Source organism: Silurus meridionalis, chromosome 1 (genome assembly GCF_014805685.1).
Source record: "Silurus meridionalis isolate SWU-2019-XX chromosome 1, ASM1480568v1, whole genome shotgun sequence".
Lineage (NCBI taxonomy): Eukaryota > Metazoa > Chordata > Actinopteri > Siluriformes > Siluridae > Silurus > Silurus meridionalis.
Window position 1 is genome coordinate 20,753,401 of NC_060884.1, and position 27,998 is coordinate 20,781,398.

At 36.5% G+C, this 27,998-nt stretch overlaps 1 protein-coding gene across 2 annotated transcripts; it reads right to left on the reverse strand.

Moving 5' to 3' along the window:
* Positions 1 to 992: 992 nt before the first annotated feature.
* LOC124386799 (neurturin) lies at positions 993 to 27,995 on the reverse strand. 2 transcript variants are annotated; one of them, XM_046850781.1, is made up of 4 exons: positions 27,678 to 27,995; positions 14,347 to 14,417; positions 9,743 to 9,875; positions 993 to 3,676 (listed from the first exon to the last, which is right to left on the reverse strand). In XM_046850781.1, the coding sequence occupies exons 1-4, from the start codon at positions 27,706 to 27,708 to the stop codon at positions 3,252 to 3,254; spliced, it is 660 nt and encodes a 219-aa protein (XP_046706737.1). In that variant the 5' UTR covers positions 27,709 to 27,995; the 3' UTR covers positions 993 to 3,251. The 2 variants fall into 2 exon arrangements, with proteins under 2 accessions (XP_046706737.1, XP_046706731.1); XM_046850775.1 differs by lacking the exon at positions 27,678 to 27,995 and having other exon boundaries at positions 14,347 to 14,887.
* Between the last annotated feature and the right edge of the window lie 3 nt (positions 27,996 to 27,998).

A 27,998-nucleotide genomic window follows, 5' to 3' on the forward strand; every position in this document is an offset into this window, starting at 1 on the left:
AAAGAATAATAATAATAATAATAATAATAATAATAATAATAATAATAATGGCTTTGCATATTAAACTGAGTTATAATAATAATAATAATAATAATAATAATAATAATAATGGCTTTGCATATTAAACTGAGTTTTGATGCATTACAATATAAATTACATTACATTATCCGTGTGTGGATAAATCATTTGTTTTGCATTGTGGTGCTTAAAACCTGATACGAACACATTGTTCCTTTTCTTAACTGTGTCAGTAATGTTTTTTCCCTTATGTATATTTACAGTCCTTAAGAAAACATGAGTAGTAATTTTAAAAACAGACAACTGATAAATTATAAGCATCTAATAATTATGGAAACAAACATACAAATATAATGATAAATAGATAAGTTATATCTAATAAACCTTTCTCCATAAATAAAGCAGGGGATGCATAGCATCCAGTGGAGAAGAGGTGGGCATCATTCAGACTGTTTTGACACAAGAACAACAATTAGTCGTGCTCAGAACAATCCAAAAACAACGAGCATGTCAATTACATCATCCTTTACACGTTCACAGGATCCACTCTCACCAAAAGTATTTTTAAATAATTTCTTTAATTAATTAACTTATTTAGCCCTGTAGCTCCAGTGTAAAAACAGAGCAAAACTTTGGACATTTGTTGACTAATTTGATTTAAGGAAAATTCTGTGTACATTTCTTTTTAGACCAATTCTTTTAAAACGGGATAGAAAAATGTAGAACGCAGCACAAATTCTAACCTTCAGCATGCAAACAAACCTTACATGCAAATAAAAGAAATGGATAAGGTTTCTTCTCATGGACCACCTATATGCTTTAAGTTATAATACTGTTATTACAATCCCTTGTTTTTAAAAGGACATTGTGTAAATATATATATATATATATATATATATATATATATATATATATATATATATATATATATATATATATATATATATATATAATTTTTACAGTGTAATTAGAAAATGTAGCTATATTCTTTATAAGCAAATTAACATTCTCGAATATATAATCAGACTGGATGACAGCTCATTTGCATGAAATTAAACTTTTGCTGAATGTTTGTGGCTGATCTGTGTCACAACCTTCATGCACCACACAGACCAGGCAAATTGGACCCATACTGAAAGTTGAAGCCTTCAGTGATTCTGACATTTGAGACTTCAGTTGTGCTCCTGAAGCTATGGAATAGTTCACAATATGGTGAATGGAAGCAAGAGTGAACTGACACACATTGGTAAAAGCAGTATTATGCTGACATATAACAATTGAGTCAACGTTGCTTGGATTTTTCTTTTGATGTCTATATGTTGGACAAGTCTGCATGGTGAGACCACCTAATCACATCTTTAGTTTCCAATTCCCTTCATGTAAATGTAAATGGTTTATATAGAAGTAAAGCACCACAATGTGGATATAACATGAAGAGAAAGTGAGCATGGCTTGTTTAATCGGTGTGTTCCGACATGAAATGAACAGTGAACATAAAATACTGTCGGTATGCAAATGCTGTTGAAATTAGATTTGCATTCAGCATTAAAAAAAAGCTTTGCTTTAAACTATGAATGGGTTGATGACACACCCCTCACTTGTTACAGCCTCATCAATCCGATATCACAATTAAACCTGTTCAAAAACATTGGAGCGGAATAACATTAGGTTTAGTAATATTGATAAACAAATATCTCTGACTTTATTTAACTTAGTTTGTTTCAACTAGCACAAATCAAGTCATGTTTCTACTGACATACTGACTACTCAAGATTTTTATAAATATCCTGAATGACAGGTACACATCTCTGGGACACGTTCTTATTTTACCATGAATAATAGTAGTGACACAAGCTATAAAACAATGATCGAATTTTAGTTTAAATTAAATTCTTCAATTATGCGCTGAGGAATTTCCTTTCCTTCGAGGTTAAAAAAAACAAATAAAATCACCCAAATTAAAATTTTATAGCTGCATCTGCACAATTAAAAAGTGAACTGTGTCTTTTAGATACACAAACTAGACAAGCCATGTAATGCTTCATTTTGAACATATGTATATAATGCCTATTGGATGATTTAACTGTGAACCTGAATTCATAGTCATAGACAAACCTTTGTAGAAACAAGAAAAAAAATATAATGCATATCATAATTAGATCCAAAGCTGTTACAATAATAAGAGAGCTGTGATTAAATAAAATCAACAATGCAGAAAAGCCACTGAGGTAATAATGTAAGGAAATAAGTATGTTACTGGTGCTTCAACAAGTTCATTGTTATCAAACCACCAGAATCAGGACTGACCTTTAAAAAAATAAAATAAAAAAATGAGTAAAATATTTGCTAATGTAGCAATACGTGAGCCTATGCTGATGTGCATCCTGGCTGAGGTGAAGAAGAGGCTGCATGTGTCTTCTAAAAAGCTGGACTCATTTCAAAGTGTAAACCACCCAGACGAATAGCATGCTTTAGCATACTCTACATGTTGCATGTGCTGACATGGTAGAGCTGTCCTCTAAGGTTTCTAAAATAAAATAAAATTTGATGTGTTCTTATTTGGGTCAACATTTAATACGTTTTACGGTTCCTGGATAAAAAGGTTAGGCAATTATCACGATAAATATGTAATATCATGTTGAATATTTAAAATCAGCCCATGTCTCATAAATACTACAGACATATGAATGACTGTTTAATAACTTAATGACAGAGGCTGTTATTTTATGAAGGGAAGGTGAAATGTAATATACTGTGTGTGGTGTGTGTGTGGTGTGTGTGTGTGTGTGTGTGTTATTCCACAGTATAAACCCTTCTTCAAGTCTGTGGTTCCTAGTGTCCAAAAATATACTTTTCAGTACATTTTTTCCCCGTTACTCTTAAGTACAACTCTTTTTGATATATGATGCGTTTCATATTGCATTCTCAGGTACTTTCTCACATGAATCAGTTCATATTCCATACAGTATCAGATGTGCATCCTTTCCACTGTGACAGGAAAGCACAATCGCTTGCACCATCATTATTATACCTTTATCTTCTCTGTTGCACCTTGTTCATGGCACGTAAGCTGCATCTGTCGCATTGCTCCTTATAAAACAACCAGCTCAGCTCTCGATCTGAGGTGCCAGAAGAGATAGAACTTCGACATATTCTTGTCTTCGTCCTTTCTAGAGTTTTTTTAGTTTGTTTTTTTTAACTTATTTCCCAGTTTTGCCCAGCTGCTCCTCCTCTCACCCCACACAGCTGCAGTTGGCTGCTGAGAGCCACCGGATGGTCTGCCAGTTTGTTTGGGTGTCCATGAAAGACACTGCCTCAAAGCGTGTAGGCCTGCAGCATGGATGAGTGCTTACATCACGGCCCAAGATGTTGCCCTTCTCAGTCAGAATTTTAAGCGCAATGTCATAGTTCCTTCGCGAGCTCATGCACGTCCCCACACAGTATTTAAAGAGCACGATTTCGTCTGAATCATAGCCGAGGCCCAGGTCACGAACACGCATCTGTTTCTTCTCAAGGTGACAGTCCTGCTTCAGATTTTCTCGCTGACGCTTACGGTTCTTGCGTTCTTTGCGGGATTTTCGATAAGCTTCAGAAACATCTGCTAGAGATCGATGCCATCTGGCCCTGTATTCCTCTCCTTCCTCTGCCAAGGATGGATCTATATATTGAAGGAATGAAACACAAATGGTTTAATAACACCCCAAAAAGTTTTCGAAAATCAAAAATGGTCTAAGCCTTTTAAAGTTTTGCTGTACGTGTTTTTCCTGAAGTGTACATGTGAGGATGCACAGGAAAAATTGTTTTTTAAATCGTAGATGAAATTATATTAGTATTGGTTATATGGGTATTATTATTAAATGTGCAGTATATAACAATGCTTTTTGTATCTGTAAAATCTCATTGTCTGTTTATACTTAAAATATTCCTAAGTGCATGTTCCATTGATATATTTTGATGTTGATGTAAAAAGTATAAAGGATGCTGAAGATATTAGATCTTAGATTAGAGCTTCTCTTTTATTTTGTTACATAACGAACTATATAAATTCATAGATCACATAAAGAAATCTAGTTTTAAACACGATGGAAGTTCTAATGTTTTTTCCCAGTCCAGCATTTTTTTCATTATTCAAAGTATTCATTATTTCACTACTTAGATACCAAACCTTTTATTTTACATCAACATTTTTTTATTGTATTGCAGTTTATAACATCTTTTTTTAAATGTGCTTAAAATATTTGCACAATTCTGTATGTAATTAGAAGCGTGAGTAATGTCTGGCCATCTGGGATTTTCAGGCATTAATAATTTATGGACAGCGGCATACAGCAGAGGAGAAATAGTGAGAGCAAGTCAAACTATGCATGTCAATGACATGAAGACATGAATGGTGAAATTCACACAAGTAGCCATGTTGTGTCAGAATAAGGAATACATCTTTATTCATAAAATTTTTTTATATTGAGCTCAAATGATCTGTACCCTCAGGTACCATATATTCTAGGGCTGCACCTACCAATTATTTTAGCAATCTAGTATTCTACCGATTGGTCCAACTTTTTCTTCATTAAAAAGCAGTATTTAATATAAAAGGAGAAACTAAAATAAAATAAACAAGTAACTTGTTTCCTTTTTAGAAAAATTTACATTCGTATTGCTGAAATCGCACACAAGAATATCTTTAAAAAAAAAACTAAACTTGTTTGGTGCATTTAATTGCCATATGACATAAAAATACAAATATATAAATTAAAATGTTTTATTTCAAATTACTTTAAAAAAGTAAACACACTGTATGGTGTTTTATTTTAGTTATTTTTTAATTTTAAAATTATCCCAAACTTTGGAAACTTTCTGTTGTGTAGATATTTGGTCAGCTTGTGATTCACGCTTCCACAGCTAATATGTGTAGAGCATAAAAGTAAAATTAGTGTGAAGTTCCAGCACTTAGCAACTCTTCCATGGAGGACAACTATCTTAATGTCTGATATAATAAACCCCTCTTCTTGCTGAGAATTCACATGCTTTGAGGACAAGCCACATCACGCTTTAGCACCTAATGACAGGAGGTTAAAACATCGGTAGCTGAGGACAAAACAGAAATATGAATCAGAATTCTCCCCAAGGCAGAAATCTGAGTAATTTGCTTTCCAGAAGCAATCCAGAGAGCAATTTGCTGTGTCAAAACCTGTCACAAACAAAATTCAAGTCATTCTATTTATTCTTTCTGAGAATACATATATATTTAACACTGAATACATGACATATATTGAATAATATAAGGCACTTCGAATAATATTGAATAATATAAGGCTGACTATGGTAGTTGAGGGTTAAAGATCTAATTTACCTGCTTACATCATTGTTATGTATATAGATCATTTTTACAAATCAGCTCTACAGAAATCTGGATATACTGTAGATGTAGATTTCTAATTATCAGACTGTGACGGTGGAAGTGAAAACCTGACATTCAGGGGTTCACATTCAAGTAACAACAGCAACGACATAAACTCTGCAGTCCAACTCTACACAAAGTCCCCATGGTGGCACCAGAAAACAACAGTATAAATCTTACATGAAAAATGCACTCAGGTATGTACGCATTTACTAGAGGATCAATCTCACAGGGCTAGTGGCTTTCCAGTGTCCTGGCAGTGTTCCTTTCAGATCTAAAGTAAGCCCGAGGACAGGGAGCGGCACAGGAACTGTGTAATTGCCGTTAGAGAGATGCAGCTTAGAAGTTTTTGTGTAACAATTATTGTTTTTTTAATACAAAATTAAGAAATCTAGCACAGAACACAAAGTACTTAACATCAAACAATTAGCAGGAAAGAGAAAGCTTTTACAGGTCAATCAGGTTATTCTCTCTCCTCGTAGCTTGCTGCTGCTCAGCTGTCTCACCCTCCATCTCACCCTCCGTCTCACCCTCTGTCTCACCCTCTGTCTGGCTCTGAACTTGAACTTAATTCATAATAATTGAAACAAGGTATTTTGTTATTTTTGTGACAGTTTAACAACTAAAATTTAAAAATGTTTGGAAACATTATGAAAGCGAGTCAAAAGTGTACATCAAAGTACACAAGGGTGATTTATTTTTTTTGCTTAAATGTTTCTCTTTGATCTCCCAGGAGAGACATAATCCTGATTCTTGGCTGAGTTTCATATTATTTTGTAATATATTAGTAATAAGACTTAATGAATATGCCCAAATAATTATCCTAACCCAAATGCTAAATGTAAAAGTTAACCAAAAGTTTAATTTCCACCTAGTGTACATCTCCACCAATGCCTATTAAACACACATTCATTTTAGTTTGTCCAATATACTTTGACATAATTGTACAGAAAAGTAAAATGCACATCTCTTCGAATATACACTAAAATGTTTGTTAAAAAAAACAGAAAACTTTGGCAGTATATTTGAATAAACTTATTTAACTTGGTAGCTCTTAGCTACAGGTCGACCGATGTGGGGGGGTTTTCTTGCCAATGACCGATATTCTTTTTTCCCCCCTTCATCTCATAAAATGTAATAGTTAACAAATAAGACATGATACAAAAATTAGTTGCTCAAATTAAACATTTATTAAACAACACAAGCCTTTCCAATAAGTGCACTTGTTACTAGGTTTTGGTCCCAGAGCCCACGTGTAGCCTAAACTACAGCTGGTTGAAGGATCTTTAACAAAACAGATCCAAAAACTTCTTCTTCTCTCTTCAAAAATGTTATTCTCATTCTCTCTCTCTCCAAATGTAATTCTTATTCTCTCCAAAAATGTTATTCTCATTCTCTCCAAAAATGTTCACACTCTCTCTCTACAAATGTTATTCTCATTCTCTCTCCAAAAATGATATTCTAATTCTCTCTCCAAAAGCAGTACCATATATAACCAAAGAAATATTAAAGGCTAGATTAGGAACGAATGATAAGAACTTAAAGCCCAGGACACCCCAAGCTGACGCTCTGCCATCGGGGAATGTCATTGGTGTTTTGAGTGTCGGTTGGCTTTAGTTTTATTGCTCGGACGGCATCAGCTGTTTTTTGGCATTTCTGCATGTTGAGCAGCGAAGCTCGTAGGCCAGAAAGAGAACGCTGATTAGCTATTTAGCTTAGCTGATGCAATTCTTGCTCTTGTCTATGCAAATTAGCAGACATGATTGAAAAGGACTACAGGAATCCGTTAGTAACGATCGCGGCAGGTGGAAACGCTGCTTGCTTTATATTTTCTCAGTTGTAGCTCTTCTGGTTTCCCTGTTTGGATGTGGAATAGAGATTACTGCCCCGCACGGTTCGGTGTGTCAGATGCACCCGCCTAATAATCAGCCTAATTTGCAGCACAATTGGCAGATGCCGATTAATTTGAAAAATCGGCCCGAATGATCAGCAAGCATTTTCAGATTAATCGGCAAAGGCCGATTGTGCTGCAAATTAGGCTGATTCTCCACCTCTACTCTAAGCCCTGTGTGTGATTTAACTGAAATCAATGATAAAAGGAAATATAAAATACTGGGGCCTTTTGTTTTAAAAGACAGGAGAATTAAGCTCAGGTCTTTTTATGTTTAATTACTTTGATTAGAAACAATTAAAACAACGAGGCGATACCTAGGGGTGAACCTGCTTTTAAACACTTCCTTGGTCTAAGCCCATAACCTTTAGATATTATAAAATTCATAGTACCTAATCCGTGTGGCTAGAACTCCCTTTGTCCTGCGTCTTAAAATGGAAATACCACAGAAAAGTCGTAAATAATGTCTATAGAACTTGGAACTAAAATTAGAGTACCCTCACAAACATCTGACCTGACTCAGAAGGGAACACAATGTTACATTCATACCTTCTTATCATAATCTGATCATGTTTGAATGATTTAACATATTGGCTAACAGCACTGAATGCCGATGGCAACAAAACAAAATTGTCAACAGCATCAAAGAACAAGATCCGTTTGAAAGATAACAATCATGCGGTTCAAAACATGGGTTTCGGTTACCTAGGACCACCTGGTCTTTTTGCAGGCCCTTGTAATGTAACTAAACCCAAGCATGCTGCACTGTTTTTTTTTCCTGAGATTTCCACACAGATGAGTCACCAAAAGTGGTGGATTCATGACATTTATATTCAACTCTTCAGCAGACATAATTTACCATAAGCTGCAGTCTTTACATAGTTTGATTCTCAACCGCTGAGTGACCTTACTGATATACAGCGTATTTATAGATCTTTAGTCATTTTACATTACTTAAACAAATTGGTGTAGTTTCCACTGCAGACAGGAAGAACATGTCCACACACATTCTTAAATCCAGTTTTGAAAATCAGCCCGCCCTCTAAGAAATTCGGAGTTTAAGTTAATCAATTACATGTGTATGGTAGAGCTGTAGAGGTGGAAAGTGACAGTTCAATTTATGAATTTATCAAACAGAAAGTTTACAAAGTTACAAAGTCTGCTTTATTACTTGCACTTGCTTAAAGTAATTGTACTTATTTTTTAACTTTTTTAATTCAGAAGAAAAAATCTCTACCTTGGCATTCATCATTTTTATCATTGGAGTTATCATATCATCATCGTAGCGCAATAGACTAAGCTGCCACTCCTGGGGCTTTAACAAGATTGTAAGTTGCTCTAGGATAATTGTAAGCCACTCTAGGCAAAGGCGTCTGCTAAAAGAGGCCCTAATTTACCATCAGTAACTAGTAACAGACAGTATATTTGTATACTTATAAATCAAGCAATACATTTACCAGAGTATTAATTCACATCACATATTTCATACCACTGTAGAGCTAGGCAATAAGACAATATGATCTTGCAAATGATTCTGTGAAATAACATAAAACCACGGGTTTTGTCAAAGCCTAGTGATGTTACTAATGTTTAAGAATAGCATGATAGCAATTATTTTAGTTGTTTAAGGTGGTACAGCTTTTCTGCTAGCACTTTAAAATAATATACTACATAGACTGAGCTAAATACAGTGCATTCAAAAAATATTCAGTATTTTCGAATCGATGTTGCAGCCTGATACTACAATCAAATCCACTTGTCTTTCCTCATTAATCTACACTCAGTAGTCCATAATGACAACATAAGTAAAAACAGAGTATTAAAAATGTCTAATTTATTCAAACGAATGTACATAAATATTCAGACCCTTTACTCTTTTCACTTTCTCAAAATCGGGTACCAAGTGTAGATTAATGAGAAAATGAATTTAATTATTGAAGTATTTGGCTGTAACATAACAAAGTTGTAAATACTGAAGGGAGTCTGAATACTTTCTGAATGCACTGTACTGTAAAACATATGTATTCAAAAATACCTTCATGCATTTTAATATAATAGTATTTTTTGCTGCACACCATTAATATATGTTAAAAAAGTAATACATAGTGCATTCCTTATACAATATTAGGTACAATACAATATAATACAGTATGGGGTGATTGATAAAAGCCTTTTACTTAAATACTGTACATACATTTTCAGTTGTTCAATGCTTTCTGAGCAAATGCAAGCTCTGGTAAAAAATAATAAATAGTTTAAACTCTCAATAAAAAAATGGAAAATCCAGAAGCTTAATTCTCCAAATGTAAAGAATAATAAACAGTAAGCATCTAAATGCCTACCATGTGAGTGTCACAATGTTCCACCACCCCAAAATACAAAAAACTATGATGATATAGAGGGTGTGGAAGTTTTTGCTTAGACTTGGGCCTTACCATAAAGTGCAGCCCATGTTGGTCGTTGTTCTTTTTGGGCCATCAGTGTAGTGGAGTGTGATTCTTCTCTCTCCTCCGCAAGTCTTTTCCCATCCACAATCTCCAGCAGACACACAGTCATTAGGAAAAATACCTGTAACCACATGAAATTACACATACATATGACTGTATTGGAAAAAAAAACATTAAAACCAGAAATAAACAGATGAAACAAAATATTTATGGCATACGACTACACAGTTGGGATGTATGAGTATAGCAGGTAGCATATTTATGGAACCATCATGCCTCTAATGTTTAGTCAGCTAATTGTTAAATTTTTAGCAGGTGCCATTTTTTTGCATCTGAAACGTTCAAATGTTTAACTTTTTTAACCTAAACAAACATTTGATCAACAAATAGCACAACTTAATTAAACTAATGATTTAAACTATTTTATGACAGCAAAGTAGCACTGATTATCACTGTATTGTTTAATGTTTTGATTTATTATTGTTTTATTTTTGGATTTCAATTTAGCAGCTCATATAAAAAAAATATATCACCAGCTGCACAGCATTTTTGTTTTTCCTCCCGCAGCTGGAACAATTTTAGAGACAAAAGATGTTGTCACTGCAGTGTGATTGTAGTAAGTTCAATTGGATGTGGACTGAAACCACCTCTCTCATATTTACTGTGTTCTCACCTCGTTCGACATACTATAACGAGATGTAAACACTGCCTTTCCAGCATTTGTATGTGATAGCAAGTGCTGTGTTCTTTTTAGTTTTTTTAAACATGGAAGATCTTGGATTGCAGCTTGTACCATACAAATAGTGATTGTCATAAAGTGTTCTTGATCATATTAGCAATATTAAAGTCAGTCTGGCAACCTGCCCACAATATTACAAAAAAACCCTCTTAGAACACTCTTGTAAAATCAGCTATAACAGTTATATGCAACACGATACTAGACAAGGGTTTACTCCGTCATCATGAATGACTCAATCAGTTTATTGTGGATTAGGTACATGATAATATCTGAGTAAAACAGAGTATGAATTTCACAGAGTGTAGAGTGTACATAAAAAACAGAGCAGCTCTGTATTCCATAAAATATAGTCGGTTTAAAGGCAGCAGCCCGGCTAACGTATCGACAGACAAGGTCAGACAGGAGAATCCTTGGACTATGACGTTCGCAGATGATACTGTGATTCGTGGTGAGAGTAGGGAGCAGGATGAGACGAGCCTGAAGACTTGGAGGTAGGGAAGGCAGGAGAAAAAGAGAAAGGCAAAGGAGGAGGTTTATGGATGTGGTGAGGAAAGACCTGCAGGTGGTTGGTTTAAAAGAGGCAGATGTAAAGAACAAAGCGATATGATGGATGAGGAAGAAGAAGTCAAGCTAATATAACACTAATAAACTAAATAAAGTTCCTGAAAAGAACAAATGTATAAATAAACACAAAAGCCTGATTAGCTATAATTCAGGGCAACAAGCTTTAAAGTCGAGCTTTAGAGTAAATCCTAAATTACTACACAAATATTACATAATTAACAAATCCTAGAATAATTCAAATAAATAAGCCAATATGTTTTGTGTGGACCGATGCTGTAACCATAGAATATATAGGTTTGATGTGAAGCTTTTGCCCTGCTTGTGTGTGGCAGTAAAAAAAACAAATAATAATAATAAACAGCCCAACAACTTTTTGGTGTTATCCAATAAACAAACTGTTTACACTTTTGTTAGACTTTACCACTGATATCAAACTGATGTTTGACATGTCGTCTGGTTTGTGTTTATAGGTCTCTCCTCATTCAAGTAAATAGTAGCCTGATCTTGTATGAATAGAATTAACTGTCTAGGACTGCTGCCAAGGCCACCAAGTAGACATGCTTTACTTCTGCCAAAATCACCTTACTAATGTTTACATGACACTTACTATCTTGTTCTGCAGTAAACATTTGCCTATTTTGTTTTCCCACGTTGTGGGACATTTTTTCCACTATCACGTTAATGCACTGTTCGAGCCTAATCTTCTGTTCTCATTTTCTATAACTTTGTTTTATTATTTTTCTTTCAACTTTTCTGAATTTACTAATTCAGTCTGCAGGTGTTTTACAATAAGGTACAAAAGTTTTCTTTCATTTCTTTTTATTTTAATTTGTATTATATAAGTGTGTTTAGCTGATGTGAAGAATTAGTGAAATATCAGCATTGATTCAGACACTCTCCATCTCCATCTGTCTTTATTTGGCTTATAATTTCTTTATATGGCCAAAGCTTCCTGTCCCTCTGTTGATCTTCAACTGATTGTGTTCACCTGTTGTTAATTTCTCCCTTTAGTTTTTCAGAATTATATTCTTTGTGTTTCCTTATGTGGTTATGAAGTTGTGCACATATATGTTTATGTCACAAAGCCATGTGTTTTCTGGTCTTATCTTTGCTTCTATCTCCTTATGTTTCGCTTTTTTTCCGGTCTTGATCCTGGCCTGTTTATCTCTGTTTTTGCCAGTGTGTACTCCTTCCTAGTGAACTGGTGATGATTATTAAAACAGATCTAATAAACATGTTTTGTGTAGGCCCATGTGTCTCTCCCACATCCTCCCCTTACAACAGGTACATTACACAATCAAACCGGTCTGACAGACTATAGAATTCCTTAATCCTCCTTAAAAAGGATTTAACTCATCTCTGATAGCATGGATATGATGAATAAACATAAAATGTCTTAAAGGCACAGCTAATACTTTGATCATTTGTTACATGCACCAGTAAAATTATGATTTATAGCAGTTTTCCTTGCAATTCTTTGTGATAATTCCATCATTCGTTCAGCATCGTTAACCGCTTTACTCTGGTCAGGGCTGTGGTAACATTCGTCTTTTTGAATGACATTCTGGATTATTTCATGACATGCTTGGTTGGCATGGGGCATGTTTTTAGGTTTGGAAGGCTGCCACTTTGTGCTGCCAAAGCATGCAGATGAGAAATAATGTAAAGAATAATTATATTATGTTTTATTCATATGCCACCTGTGAGATCAATAACCAGAAGTAGCTCTTTCACATCAAACCCAATGCTTCACATCCGTTGAAATAACTACACAATAACTAAAAACGTACCATTGGGTCTTTTACAGAAAACAGTGATATAGAAGTGATATACGTATATATTTTGTATAGACGACAGTAGTACGACACATACTGTGTATACTGATGAACCACACACTAAGAGAAATGTCTCAGTGTTCGGTTCCTGTTATTTAAAGTAAGCAGCACGCCGCCTGATTAGCCACAAAAAATTAGCCTGATTAGCCTGGTTCATCAATTCTTTTTTAACATAAAGTGTACTGCTCAGCTTACTGTCTGGAACAGAAAATGCACTGCTTTAGCTAAGAAAATCATTAGCTGTTCTTTACACCACTTGCCTACACCAAAAGCAAGGCCACCAACATTGCAAAACATACTGATCTTCCATGCCACCATCACCAGACTTGACAAAAAGACTACTCAAAGTAGTTTATTTTCCCCTCAAAACTAGTCATGACCATTCCCAACATTAAGCTTCGAATCATGCATACCATCACACACCCGCACTTAATAATAATTCTAAAGACTGTATTGTGGCATTACAAAAAATCTAAATTTGTTATTATGCACATTGCTCCTATTTTTTGCCACTGAGACAAATTCTCTCTCATACTACTGGAATGGTTTTTTTTCCATTTAAATTACTTTGGTCTACACCGGTACACTGGATTCTAGCCATGCTTCTCTGATGACACAAAGCAGTTCACCTCTTCTTCCATGCCATATATTCATTCACTATTCATAATTCATCAACAGGGTCCGGATCATGAATCATGAATCCACTCCTGGAAGCACTGGATGCAATTCACACTGTGAAATACATTCATCTATTTTCTAAGGGGCAGTTCAGAATAGCCTATTACTCTACCTGCATGAGTTTTTACAGTGAGAAGTAACCAGAGAACTGCACACAAACACGAAAACATGTGAAACACCACACAGATAGTAACCTGAGCTCAGAAGCAAGCTGGGGTCCTTGGAGTTTTGCAAGTGCAACACTACCTGCTGCACCACTGAGCCACTCCTCATGTCATTTCATCCATCCAGTGCTGTTCCGTTGTCCGTTTTATTCCGCCCTTTGTATGACTCCTGTGTGTTTATAGTCATGTTTTTAATTTCTTTGTGTATGCATTGCCCTGTGTATTTATTATCTTGGTTTAATTTTTAACACCTTTTACAGATATTTACTTTTTTATATTAAGTATACTAAGAACTTTCTTAAGGCACTGGGATGTACCATTGTAAAGTAGTGAACTACATGAACGTTGAATAAACTTGTTGCACACTTGTTGAGTTGCTACACTATACCATGTACACTATGAGTCCAGGCTCCTTCATAATTACTTAACTAACACCCAAAACCCCTGTGTGTGTGTGTATATGTTGAGTCAATATTTCAGAGATTGCATGGTCAAAAGGATGTGATATGCAGGGGACAGGAAACACTCTGACCCCATTATAACCCGGCAACAAATTGAACAAATGAGTGTTTTATACATATGACATTATTATATGACTGTATAAATACTAACCTTCCAGTAGGTCAGGTGACACTGGGCAGATGCTGCAATGGGATCCTGCTGATTCCACCACCTCTTGCCATCTGAAACACAACAACGGAAACATGTTATACCACAATGCATGCTGCTAACCAGTTCTGTGGTTGCGTGATATTTAACACCCCAGATACTGTTAAAAAGCATAGGAGAAGTGATCGAACTGTTAGTTCTGTGTTCTGGAGGAGGCTGCTAACAGGATTTATGTGCATTGTTGGTGAGCCTCATGATTTTACCCAAAATTTTTGTATTTTATTAAATTGTATTAAATGTTATAAAGTGTAACAATATTACAAACAATTACTGGAATTATTATAATGTGATTATCATAAAATGAATACTGGCAGAAGCCGTCTGTTATTCAGTACACAGGTAGTCCTCTACTTACGTTGGAGAGGAGTCAAAATTGTCATAAGTCGAAGATGGTGACTGTGACAGTTTTTCCTGCATCAAGCTGATTTATATTTTTTATTTTTTTGCTCTAAACTGATGACTTTCCTCTTCTTTTTTTCACTACAAGCAGTAGACATACTTGTTGATGTAAATGGTGAGTTCTCCACACTCTCTGAGGTAAAGTTTGATGTTCCTCAAGGATCTGTCTTAGGCCCTCTGCTTTTCTCTTTATATATGCTGCCTCTTGGTGAAACATGGGATTCGCTTCCATTGCTATGCTGATGACACACAGCTGTATATTTCAGCAAAGCCAGATGAAAGAGATCAGCTTAACAATGTTGAGAAGTATGTAAAGGACATTAGACAGTGGATGCTTGATAACTTTCTTCTGCTCAACTCAGATAAGACGGAAGCACTTTTACTAGGACCACATGCAGCTAGAAGCAAACCTTCCGATTACGTAGCATCTCTGGACGGTGTTTCTGGTTCAGCATGTACGGCTGTCAAAGACCTTGGTGTTATTATTGACCCTAGTTTTTCCTTTGAGGCTCACGTGAATAATATTACCAGGATCGCCTTCTTTCACCTTAGAAATATTGCTAAAATTAGAAATATGTCGTCGTTACAGGATGCAGAAAAACTAGTTCATGCTTTTGTTACTTCTAGATTAAATTACTTTACTGTCCCCGCTTTACTGTCTGGGTGTGCAAATAAGTGCATAAATAAGCTTCAGTTAGTTCAGAATGCAGCAGCAAGAGTCCTCACTAGATCTAGAAATATGACCACATCACCCCTGTTTTATTCAGTCTACACTGGCTCCTGATTAAATCTCGCATTGATTATAAAATACTACTACTGACGTATAAAGCACTTAACGGTCTCGCACCGCAGTATCTGAGTGAACTTCTGTACCAGTATGATCCTCCATGCCTACTTAGATCAAAAGATGCTGGCTATCTGTTGGTTCCTCAAATAGTGAAGACTACAGCAGGGGGCAGATCTTTCTCTTATAAAGCCCCACAGTTATGGAACAGCCTTCCAATCAGTGTACGGGACTCAGACACAGTCTCAGTGTTCAAGTCAAGGTTAAAAACATATATTTATTCAGTCAAGCCTTTGATCAGTAGATTTTATTTATTTTTTTCTTAGGTAAAGGTTTAGATCTGGAGGGAACATGGATATAGAGTGTTTGGTGAACTGGGATATTTGTATGCTGTCGTCCCCTCACTCTCACATGTTCACTCAGGTTTGTTGACGGTGGTGTGGTGGGTCGTCTCTTATCCCAGAGATCCCTCATGTCTGTATTACCTTCTGGTTCTCCCTTTTAGTTATGCTGCCATAGCGAGTCTTGCCGGAGTCCAAACTGCACAGTGACATTAACTTTCATACAACAATAAGGACACTTAATAATCCATATCCTTCTCTTCCTGTCACCCTCTTTTCTCTCCCTCTCTCTCTCTCTCTCTCTCTCTCTCTCTCTCTCTCACTCGGTCGAGTTAAACTTGCTCCTGAGGCTCCAGTGACCATTGTTCCTGCCCCTCTCCCCTCCATGGATCTTCCCACTTCGTCCAGGCCTGCCTCTGGATAGTGTTCTCTTCGACTGGAGGCCACTCTGTGCAGCTTGGGACAGTTTCTCATCAACGCCTTGGGTGGTTCCATGAAATTCCGGAGTAGGAACGGGCGCTTTGAGGATGGATTGGACTGTAGTTAATGTCAACAGTCTCCTACACTGACTCAGGACTACAGTTTGCTTCTGATCACCATCACTGTACCCCGCAACATTGTATATCTGCTTCAAATGGACATTCGGTGCAACCCAGATGAGGATGGGTTCCCTCTTGAGTCTGGTTCCTCTCAAGGTTTCTTCCTTATGCCATCTCGGGGAGTTTTTCCTTGCCACAGTTGCTCATCAGGGACAAACTTACTTACAAAGAACATATTTACATTCAATCACCACATTATCTGTGTAAAGCTGCTTTGAAACTGTTCATTGTTAAAAGCGCTATACAAATAAAAATGAATTAAATTGAATTGGGTGCTTGGAAGACATGCTTTAATCTCTAATATTGCTGTTTGAAACAGAAAAAAATACACACTGAGACAACTTTACGTCGACCGCTGGTGAGAGTAGGGCATCTCACCAGCCCCAGTTTCGTACATCATACGTTGCTGCCTGTGACTTTTACGCAAAATGTAAAATATTTTTACAATTTTGTCATATCGCTATCGTCATCGTAAGATCGAAAAAACTTAAGTCGAACCATCGTAACTCTGGGACCATCTGTACATCTAAAACAGAGATACAATATACAACATGTATATTAAACATGTTTATGGTGTATATGAATATAAATAAAAAAAAAACAGAAGAGTCAAACACCCACTGCTTTAATTACCATAAGGCCAGGGTTACACTTGATGTGCGACTACAGCTACAATATGGGCATTATGGCATCACATGCTCGCCTGTATACATTTGGCACATGTGGAGAATTTAAAGCGCTACTATGGTGCTGATCAATGCTGAACCATACACGTGCACTTTAAAACTTTCTCCTATTTGCAGAACAGGATAAACAGTGAACATGACAGGAATCTAGAAGTCTGTAATAATTTGAATCAATCACATGGTATATTTTTCTCATCCTATCAAAAGAGTAAGTGACGTGTCACTGCATTGCACATTTAAAAAATTTAAGATTAGACATAGTTTAATGCTCATAAATGATAGCAAAGTTGAGTCAAAGAAACAGCCAATAGTTACAAAAGTCGTCTGTTGTTTGCACACAAAAAATCAAGTCTAACTCCTGCTTAAGTCCAGAAAATAACCGAACAATTCCCAGAACTTTAGATAACAGTGTTTGTTTGATCTATTTAGACAAAAGTAAATTCGCAAAAAAATGATTTTTTTTTTTTTGTTCTCAAAAATTATAACACAGCTCTGTGTATCTTTAATTGTGCTTTTAAATCCTGTGAATTCCACAGCTGTAGTTATTTCTTTCACCAAGACTGAATCAGCAATGACTGCAGCAGCTGTGGATGTGTGCTTGCCATATTAGCTGTAAATTAATGGTATTAGGTGTAATGTCCACATATTTGGCAGATTCTGCACAATGTATCTTTCTCAGCCATCAACTTCATCAATTGCAATCAGCATCATAGCATACCAGGAACCATGTTCACAAATACTAGACTTTAAAAATGTATGGGAAACTTCTAATACCAACAGAGCTTCTACTGAATAAAATGCTATAATATGACATATTGTTGCTGCACTAATAGCTGGACATGTTATTGGAAAAAAAAAACTAATTAATTGAGTGTGTGTTTTAGTAAATAAGTCTGGTGAGAACATGTTGTGAAGGGTGAATAAACAAATGAGTGAGGTGACCCACAATCTAAGACAGCTGGAAAGTTAAAAAGTTGAAAGATTGTCTGCTGTTTTTCCTGAGCTCTTCACCCTCCAGAAATGTGTTTACTTTGAACAAAAATTTAATTACAAATACTGAAACGTGAGTTACAAAATTTGTATTGTATGTCTTCTGTAAATCAGGGCAATACTCACATAAATACATTACACCCAGACACGTGTGTGAATGCTGTAACGTGTGGCATCGCAGGAGATTTAAAGCATGCTGCAATAAAACCATTTGATAACTCAAACAGGAAGAGACATAAATAGCAGTGTATATCAGCAGAGATAAAGTGTGATGAGCTATCTCAGGCTTTAAATAGTCCATGTTGTTTAGAGCAGTGTTGCTAAAAATACCATGGTGCTGCAGAAATCTAGAAAATATTCAAAAGTTTCACTGGTAGCAGCAGGTAGTTTGTATTATTGCTGTTATTGCTAGATTTGTTACAGGTGCATGGTTAAGATCCATCTCTCTTAGATGTAGATATACAGTGCCAAACAAAGTACTGTATTTGGAGCTTAACCTGAAACCTTCACATGAAGAGAACTCTTGACAATAGTCCAACTGAAATGAGGATAAAAGCAGTAAAAAAAAAGGGTGAATTGATGAAGACTCTGCACCTAAAACCTTTTATAGAGTTTGAATTGAAAATGACATTAACAACTATTGAATTTGTGCTTAATGAAATCTTAGTCAGTGATAGCAGATTGACTGTGATCACTGAGTTGGGGGGCATTTAGCCTTTGGAAATCTTTGGAATTATATTTATGGCATTTGGCAGACACTCTTATCCAGAGTGGCTTACTGTAATCTCATTTATACAACGGAGCAGTTGAGGGTTAATCATTTCCAAACAGTAATTAATGGTTATTAAATGATCATTGCTAAATGATGAATCATTATTACATTGTTTATTTTTTACTATTTTACAATTTAAGTAACAGGATTGTACAATCAAAGTGGCCTTATCATTCAGTAAATCTACACTGAAAATCAGTGGTGGGTGGTCAGGGCCAGCAAAGCCTTCTCTGCTGGCCTAAACTCTATCAGAAGCACTGACCTACATTTACAACCTAAATTCTAATATTTGTTCGATTAAATTGTATTAATTTATTCCCAACAGTTTATTTTCTTCATTTCATAGCGTTTCTCTTGGCTGCACTGCTTCCAGCACGTGCATGTGGATGTTAGATGTTTTGTCCAGATTTCAGCCTCTATGTGCTGCCATGTCAATCTAATCTGCCCAGGGCCTTCAAAGTCTGTACTCCATATTCACCTCACAGGGCAGCTAGCTGGCCCAGAATAGCGTCAGCATTTTTCCATCCTCTGATTGGTTGGTCAGAGGGAAACTGTTACAGCCAAGTTCGACTGGCAAAACACATCTGTAGCTCTGCACACATTAATACATCTGAGTTAAACTTTTTATGCTTACGGAGAAGGAGAAATTTATTTGGTCTGGGACATACTTTAAAATCTATTTTCAAGAAAAGCTAGACATCGTGAGGAGGGCCAACCCCGAAGCTAGCTAGCGTGTCTCAGCCCGGGAGAGGGTATGTTCGCTACGAACGAGCGGTACCACTGGATTACAGCCTCTGAGGAGCGGTACACATTATGAGTCTGCATCTCTGGTGTGTAGGTTGTATTTTATTTACATTTTAATGTTTTTGTCATGTTATTAGACAAATATTGATTCTGAACTGCTCCAGATGATGTAGGTGCACAGTTGTGGTTGTAGTGTAGCGGTTTGGAGTCTTAACTGGGTTTCTTGCTTTAGTAAAATGGTATTCACCCTCCATATGTGAAATGCCTCTCTCTCTGTAATGCTGCGCATTGTTATATTGCGTTTTTGTATAGTATTGATGGTTTCTATAATACTTGTATTAGGAGGTGGATTAAGTCGGGTAAGTCCTCACTGAAGGTCCAGGTACCAAATGCATGGCCACCACTGCTGAAAATAAATAAATAAATAAATAATAATAATAATTTTATTATCATTTATTCTACTTATCATCTTCTATCAACAATTCTGATACAATTCCATGATTGGGATGCATAGATTATATTAGTTAGGTAGTAAACTGACTAGCTAGGCTACAAATAATTGCCTAACAGCCCCAAACACAACACATTTGTGATACTTATAGATGTTTACGTCAATGTGACAGCATGTTCACTGTCCAACTTTTTACCCCTACATATGACGGCCCTTCTTAGTTCACACTGCAGAGTGTAGTCTATGCAGGAAGTGGGGCATACCCATGATCACTTTAAAAAGGCATGAAGTCAGTGTCTCCAGCCAGTCAGAGCAAGTCTGATGAGAGAAATAATCCTGGATGGTTCAGCACTGCAACCAATGAAAGTAGTGAGGAAGTGGTTAGAATCGCTGCTTACTGCTGACTATGCCGCTGGTGTTTAATCCTTTTGCATACATTTTTATTCAGTGTGTTTAATGTGTGAAAAGTCACCAATACAAACTCCTCTTGAAAACAAACTCTGATAACAGTGATTCGGATTCTGAAAAAGACTTCAGCATGAATTATTTATAATTATTTATAAATTATAATTGTCTGATAAATCTTGTCAGGGTTTGTTAAAGAATATTTGTTACAATAGATATTCTTTTGTGAAACTCCAGTGCGACAGTTTAGAGTTTATCGAGTGGTGTAAAAGGTGGACCAGAGTCTTGTTACAAATCGTACTGTAATCTAAGCCATGTGACAGACATGTGAACTGGGCTCATACCATTACAAATACTACAGTTCCCCTGAGATCTGAAAACACACCGAGACAAGGATACAGTATCATTCCTACCCAATTACTCACACACTCACACACACACAACCATTTACACACCTCAAGATGTAAATGGCTTTAGGCATTATGATAATTGACAATTTTTGTGCAAGTCAAAACCTATAGCGAGTACAGGTGGGAGGGAGACATTAGGAGGGGTTAATTTTGATAACAACTGTCATTATCAAAGCACTGTTCATGTTCGACTCATGTTCGAATAAACGCAAAATAACGGTTTACTGCTTTTTAAAATACTTGATTTACTTTATTTAACTATATTACTTACAGATGATATTAAACATAAGAACAAACATAAGAATATATTAGTTGATTTAAGAAGATAGCTACCATTATAGATGAGTAGATTATGTTAATGCACCATGAACTTCACAATCATAAAATGATTGTGTTGCAAATGTATAAACTGTTTATTGTGGATTCAATTTAATCATGAATTCGGGCACGCACAATTAACAATTTACTCAGCATTCGAAAAAACAGGTGGTAATGACTCTGATATGGTTACTAATGGTCTATTAACTAATGCAGCAAATAATGTGTAATTAAACTGTGTGTTTGTCTATGCAATACTTAATGACATGCTTTATGGTGTGTTTAATCACTGTATCCTCAGAAAAGGTGCACATGCTTAGTTTCTTTACATGGAAGCGTAAAGGAGAAGGAAATGTGCCAGCATATGCTGTTTATTTACCAACAGATGGTCTCCATTAGATTACCCCACCCTGATGTACATAAACAACATAGACACAGAGGGAGAGGGAGAGGGAGAGAGAGAGAGAGAGAGAGAGAGAGAGAGAGAGAGAGAAAGAATGTATTACTGTTTCTCTAACTCTGTATGCTCATTTGTAATTTTGCACAAGGTTTTTTTGCACAAGTGCCATATTCTTTTTCATATCAGATAATATAATAAGTAGTTGTCTGTAGCAACATGCTTTTGATGATGTCTTTTTTTGCATTTTTAAGTGTTGTTTTACTGCAGCCTTGAACAAACACACACACCTGACTCTAACACTCAGCACTCAGCCCCTGGAAGGCTTTGCCCTTTCAGCTCTCTCAGTGTGCAAATCATAAAAATTTGCTCTGTGTAAACTTGTGTGTTATAAATGTACAGTGACACTTCATTATAAAATTAGAACATTCTGAAGGAATGAGCCCTTGTGCCTAGGAAGAGATCACCCCATTCAGTATACGGTAAAGGTGATCAGTTGGAATACATTTGTATTGATTTACAGTGGCTCGTCTCTATGGGGAAATCATAGCAGCAAAATGCCCCCTACTGCTTCACAGAACCATCATGGAACTAAGCGTGTTCTCTACTTTTCCAAATGATGAGGCCTCTGGATTCCCCACTAAGGATCGTCTTTTGCTATGACAGCGCAGGACCAGATGTTCAGCTAAACTTCTGTTTTTTTTTTTTTTTCCTGGAAGAATCTAATATATCCATCTCTCCCATACAATGTGTTTTTTTTCTGATGTTCTTTCTAATTCAGTGAACAAATCTTCTTTAGACACTGCTAATGGACTGTAACGTGCATGCATGAAGATGCATGTGTGTTTGTGTGTTTGAGACGAAGTAATCGGTCATTCACGTAGGAGTGTGCGAGTCTCTGCAGACTCTGTGATCTGTCAGCGAGACAGCACTGAGGACGCAAGTGTCCTGTGCTCAGACTCTGTGTGTGTGTGAGAGAGAAATGAAAGAGATTAAGATGCATTCTTGCAGTTGTGTGTGTTTACTCTGATGCGATCCTGGAACATTCCAGTGTTGTGTTTGTAACACGCAGACTGAATGCATGCTCCTCTGACTGCGAAGCCCTCTGACATTTGAGCAATAACAGAAAAACAAGGTGCTTCCATACAAAGCTGTTAAAACTCCTTACCAACAACCTGAATGTACAATGTTCTCTGCAAGTGTGAACGAGTGTGTGTTCACATGTGGCACTGTTTAGTGCTGATGAATAAAAGCTGCTGTTGGAAATGCTCAATATTTAACGGTCTATTCTGTTAACAGGTAGCCACATGGTGTTTTACACAGAACTCATAATTACTTAAGAAACATGGGTGTAATTGTGCAGAAATATTTTTTATCTTATCTTATTTATGTGTTTTATTATAGCTAAGCTGATTAAAAATTGTTTCAGTGTGTAAGGTTTACTGATTTTTACTATCGCATCATTATCATATTTGGAATGATGTAATGGACATTCGGTGCCACCCAAACGATGATGGGTTCCCTTTTGAGTCTGGTTCCTCTCAAGGGATCTTCCTCATACCACCTTAGGGAGTTTTTCCTCGCCACTGGCTCGCTCATTAGGGATAAACTTATAGGCACTAGACATTCTTTTATACAACGTTATAACCACTTTATCTCTGTAAAGCTGCTTTGAGATAATGTCCATTGTTTAAAACACTATACAAGTAAAAAAATTATCGAATTGAATAATGACGGATAAGTCGGTTCGTGTGCAAGTGTTTCACAAGTCATTGTGGATAAAAAAATAATAAAAATAAGCCTGGCCAAAGGTGCCAAACAAACAAGCCAAAAAAAATTGGTTTTGCATTAAAACCTAAAGCTTGAAACTAGTAAGCTAACAAATTCACAACTTCATAAGCATACAGAGTATTTCTAGCATCAGTAAATCGGTCTGTAACTTTTCTATATTACTATAACTGGCCAAATAGATTAAATAGAAAAAAAAGCTAGTAAACCAGCTAAGCTAATTTGGATTTACTATAAAGAGACAGAGATTTGTCCACAGGTTTGGCAATGTATTAGGGATTGGGGAAATGAGTAAAAAATCTTACCTTGTAAAAGACATAATAAGAATCTGGCTGATCCATATACTGCCAAATTACCACCTACTGCACTTGCACAGAAAATGCAATTTGATTGACATGGCACATGATCAATCGTACACCTTTTGCTGTAGCCTGTCACCAAACAAACTTTTTGTTTTCGTGCCACTCAGTGCTTCAAACGAAATTTTAAAGAATTTATTTAGCCCAGTGAATAGTTCTTTCTAGCTGTCCCTAGCAACACTCAGATATACTCAGTTCTCACATGACTATTTGTATAAAGCTGCTTTGTGAAATTTGTTTAACATATTATACAAATCAAACTGTAATGAACTGTATATCTATTAATTTATCTTCAATATTTAGATCTGGAACCTATTTCATGAATGCTGCATAAAAGACTGAAAAACAGTCTGGATAAGGCACCAGTCTTATGCTGGGCAATCATGCACACCCCAGGCAGTTTGGAGTAGCCACATATATGTATGCATGTTCTGGGGTTTTGGAGGGCAACAAGAAATCAGTGTTTAAAGCTGTGTTGTAGAATTCATTTATTGAGCAGATTGCAAATGTTTGTGTTACACATTGAGCCATTAGGCGATCGAATATATATTTTGCAAGATAATGCATTCTATGTGAATGGGACAACATAATTAGTTGTACAATTGCATCTGCAACTGCATCTGTTGATATATAATCAACCAGCCTGCAAGATTGGTTTCCTCCTCAAAGGTTTCCAGTAAAGACAACAGAGAAGCGCAATAATGAGCTCCACACCGACTAAACTTCACAAAGACTCTTCTGAAGCACACTTTATTCCGTTAATGCCAGAAGTGTTTAAAGGTTCTCTGTATATGCACACAAAGACGAATAAACACAGAATGTCACAGCGGGGAAAAATCTTTTCCAGAGTAACATCTGTGTGTAAGATTGCTCAGGCAACTATCTCGACAGAACTAAATATATCAAACCGGGCCCGATTTAGACGCACAATTTGGATGACGCTAAAACTCTAGCTACAAGCTTCCTGTTTTTTGTTAGATACATAGATCTAGTGCGATCGAAAATTGTAACTAAAGGGAATGTAACATTTTTTTTATATTTGATATCAGCCAAGCCGTTTCTTTAAAAATCAGATGTCAACTTTTTAACTGTAGAGTAAATAAATTGAACAACATGCAATTTAGCAATAAATATTATCACTCTTGATCAATAGCAGCTAACTGTGAAGGACAGTATTTTTTTTTCTCCCTTTGCATAATATATTTCCTGTTAGAGTAAATACAAGCTGTTCATTAGTTATCTCTACAAAAAAGGGGAGAAAAACCTAGCTCACACTCATCACGCATTTACTTTTGAGAGCTTTTTATTGGTCAGTAAACGTCAATGTGAGCACATTAATGGCCACAGATTTATTTTAGAACTGATGCAGGCTAAACAACACTTTTACTATAAAAGTGTGTTTAAGAAGCGTCATCTGTCTCTTGCCACTTTTGTAACACCTGTACGAATGCTGCTATAAGACATTAATGCATTTCAGAGCCTGGACTTTTTCTGAGGTGGCAATACCTATATCCTGTCTACTGCTACATAAATATATTTCTTTCTAGCCACTGAGCCAAGCTGATGTTGTAAACATAGGAGTAGGCTAGTGTACGCCTGCTCCTTAACATGGCACTATATAATCAAAGGAAAGAAAACACACTTGCAAAACACAATTACTAAGTTATTATTAGTGTGGCAAACCCAACAGGATTCCCTAAACACACCCCTGGCTTGATCACAGCCAAATCCGCCATGAGTCCATCACAGTGAGAGAACCTCTGACTCAGAGTGAAAGCACTCACAGATACTGGCTGACTTTACATCAAGCTGAAATGAGGTTATGTTTTGTCCAGTGTTAGTTATCACAAAGACCAATGCAACCTGAACACAGATCAAGCAATACTGATCACAGCATCCAATACAGCATTGATACAATACAGCAATGTGCCTATATTAAAATTCCACATCATGACGATGAGGAACGCTTATGAGGAAGCGTCCTTGGGTGTCTTATTTTTCTTTCATTATTTACGACCAGCAAAGAAAAGATAGAAGACATACAGTTAAATGACACAGCCAAAGCAGTAGTTCATGTTACACAAAACTTTTTTCTGGGATACACAATGATCAGGTTGCCTCCTGTCTTTATGATGCCGACCAAGTTGGACAGACTTCATTTAATGCTCTGACAACCTGCTGTTGCTCGAAAAAAACTGCCAGTGTTGAAATGTACAAACCAGTAGGACATGGCTAGTGCCTATTTTTGCTTCAATTAACGTTTAATAAACTTTTTATTTATCTTAAAGTCTAATGTCTAAAATATACAGTTTTGTACTAATACCTGCATTTAAATAAAAAATTGATTTATTTCAGGCACTGGTGAACTGAACAGAAAGCTGTGAGGGTCAACACCTGGGGTGGCAGATTGGCCTCTGTGGTATCCCTGAACAATGCTTCATCCGACTCTGCTCCAAGGGCACTGTATCTTAGCTGCCCCTGAACTCTGACCCCGGCTTTTTGGTTTATGCATAGCAAAGAATTTCACTGTATTGTATTTGTACATGGGACAATAAGCAGTGCTGTAGTCAGCAATTAATCCTACAGCTAAGAACTTTTACACCGCACACATAAATTTCCTCAGGTCAGTCTATAGGCCGTTGACCCCTTTCCAAATCGGCAGAACTCCGAAGCACATGTGATTCAGAGGGGCGTTTTATGGTCCCTTAAATGGAAAACATCTACCCCAGGTCAAAAGCATGCACATAAAAATCTCACTTCGCAGAGCGAAAGGTGCCGCTCTGTGCGTGTTGATTTGTTCCAGCTCTGCGAAACCAAGCGGAAAATGAAGCGGTGCACCTGGACACCTGGAGTACGAAAAAGCAATTCAGCATAAAAATTCAGCGTTCAGCTCCGCCGCTGCTCTACCAGTGCATGCAAAATCACAGCCACAGAGCTTTTGATCATCAAAAATAAAACCTCACATATAACACAAAAAGTCACATTCAGTTAAAATTGAAGACTTCTTTTTCAGTCAAGCGGGCAAAAAAAAGAATAAAAAAATGCATGCAATCTTTAGTCCTTGATCAAGATCTCATGCACCTGTGCTACATAATGACAAAATACATGAAGTGAATCATGCAGCTATTTCATATCAAATTCTGAACTTTCTACTTTGTGTTTTGTTTATTTTGAGCTTTCTCTTCATTTTCAGTAGCTGTCTTTACTATCTACATTAAGTTTATGTATTTATTTATCCAAACTTCATTGGAAACTGTGTCGAGTTTACACTGTAGACATAATGAAAAGGAAAGGGTGGGGAGGGGGGAATAGATACAGTATAATACACTTTGCACAGACTCTAATGAAAGTGTATTAACCGCAAAGAAATCAAGCCAAGGATTTCATCATTTCCACTCTGTAGATAACTCAATGAAGTGCACGTAAAATTGATCATACATTTTTCTAGTTGATTTTCTAATATCCTACTCGACTTTACACGTTTAAATATGTTATGTAAGTACTAGGCTATAATACACTGCTGTATAATATGGTTATGCATTTCACCCAGGTGTATTTAACTGAAAATATAGTGTATACTATATTAAGAAACATGTTGTATATGGAATATTAGGTGGACAAGTCTAGTAATAAAAACACTAAGCTCCAGTAATTAAACAATGAACTAAACCAGCCTGGGAAAATTCTTACTTAATAATATTGATAATAATAACAATGATCAAGTCAAACACTACAGAATTGTATCCACTGATAGTCAGATATGTAGTGGTTTTATAGTAGTAGGAGTGTGGCAGAAGAGTGCAGTAGAACTAGTTGTGTGTGTGGTGGTACCTTTTCTGCGCCCTACTCGCGCTCCTCTCATGGACCTGCGTGTAAAAACGCACTTCTGCACGAAATGACAGATGCGAACAATCCGGACAAAATGAGTCCCAGACACGTTTCCTTCGGCTGATCCGTCTCTGCTTCTTCCCTCCAATACGGTGGCATAGTTTTATACTCCGAATCCCAATGAGGTTCCAGCGAATCTATGGACCACAGAGTGGGGAAAAGCTCAGTGTAGAGCACGCGCGCGGACACAGACCCAGACACACACACACACACACACACACACACACTCATGCACGCGCGTTCAGCCAAAGTCCCACACACTTG

Coding starts and splice junctions, on each gene's coding strand:
- LOC124386799 (XM_046850775.1), bottom strand. CDS start 14,517: ATGCTTTTTAACAGTATCTGGGGTGTTAAATATCACGCAACCACAGAA. Junction 9,876..14,346: donor GTCACCTGACCTACTGGAAG/GTTAGTATTTAT, acceptor ATGTGGTTACAG/GTATTTTTCCTAATGACTGT. Junction 3,677..9,742: donor AACATGGGCTGCACTTTATG/GTAAGGCCCAAG, acceptor TTCAATATATAG/ATCCATCCTTGGCAGAGGAA.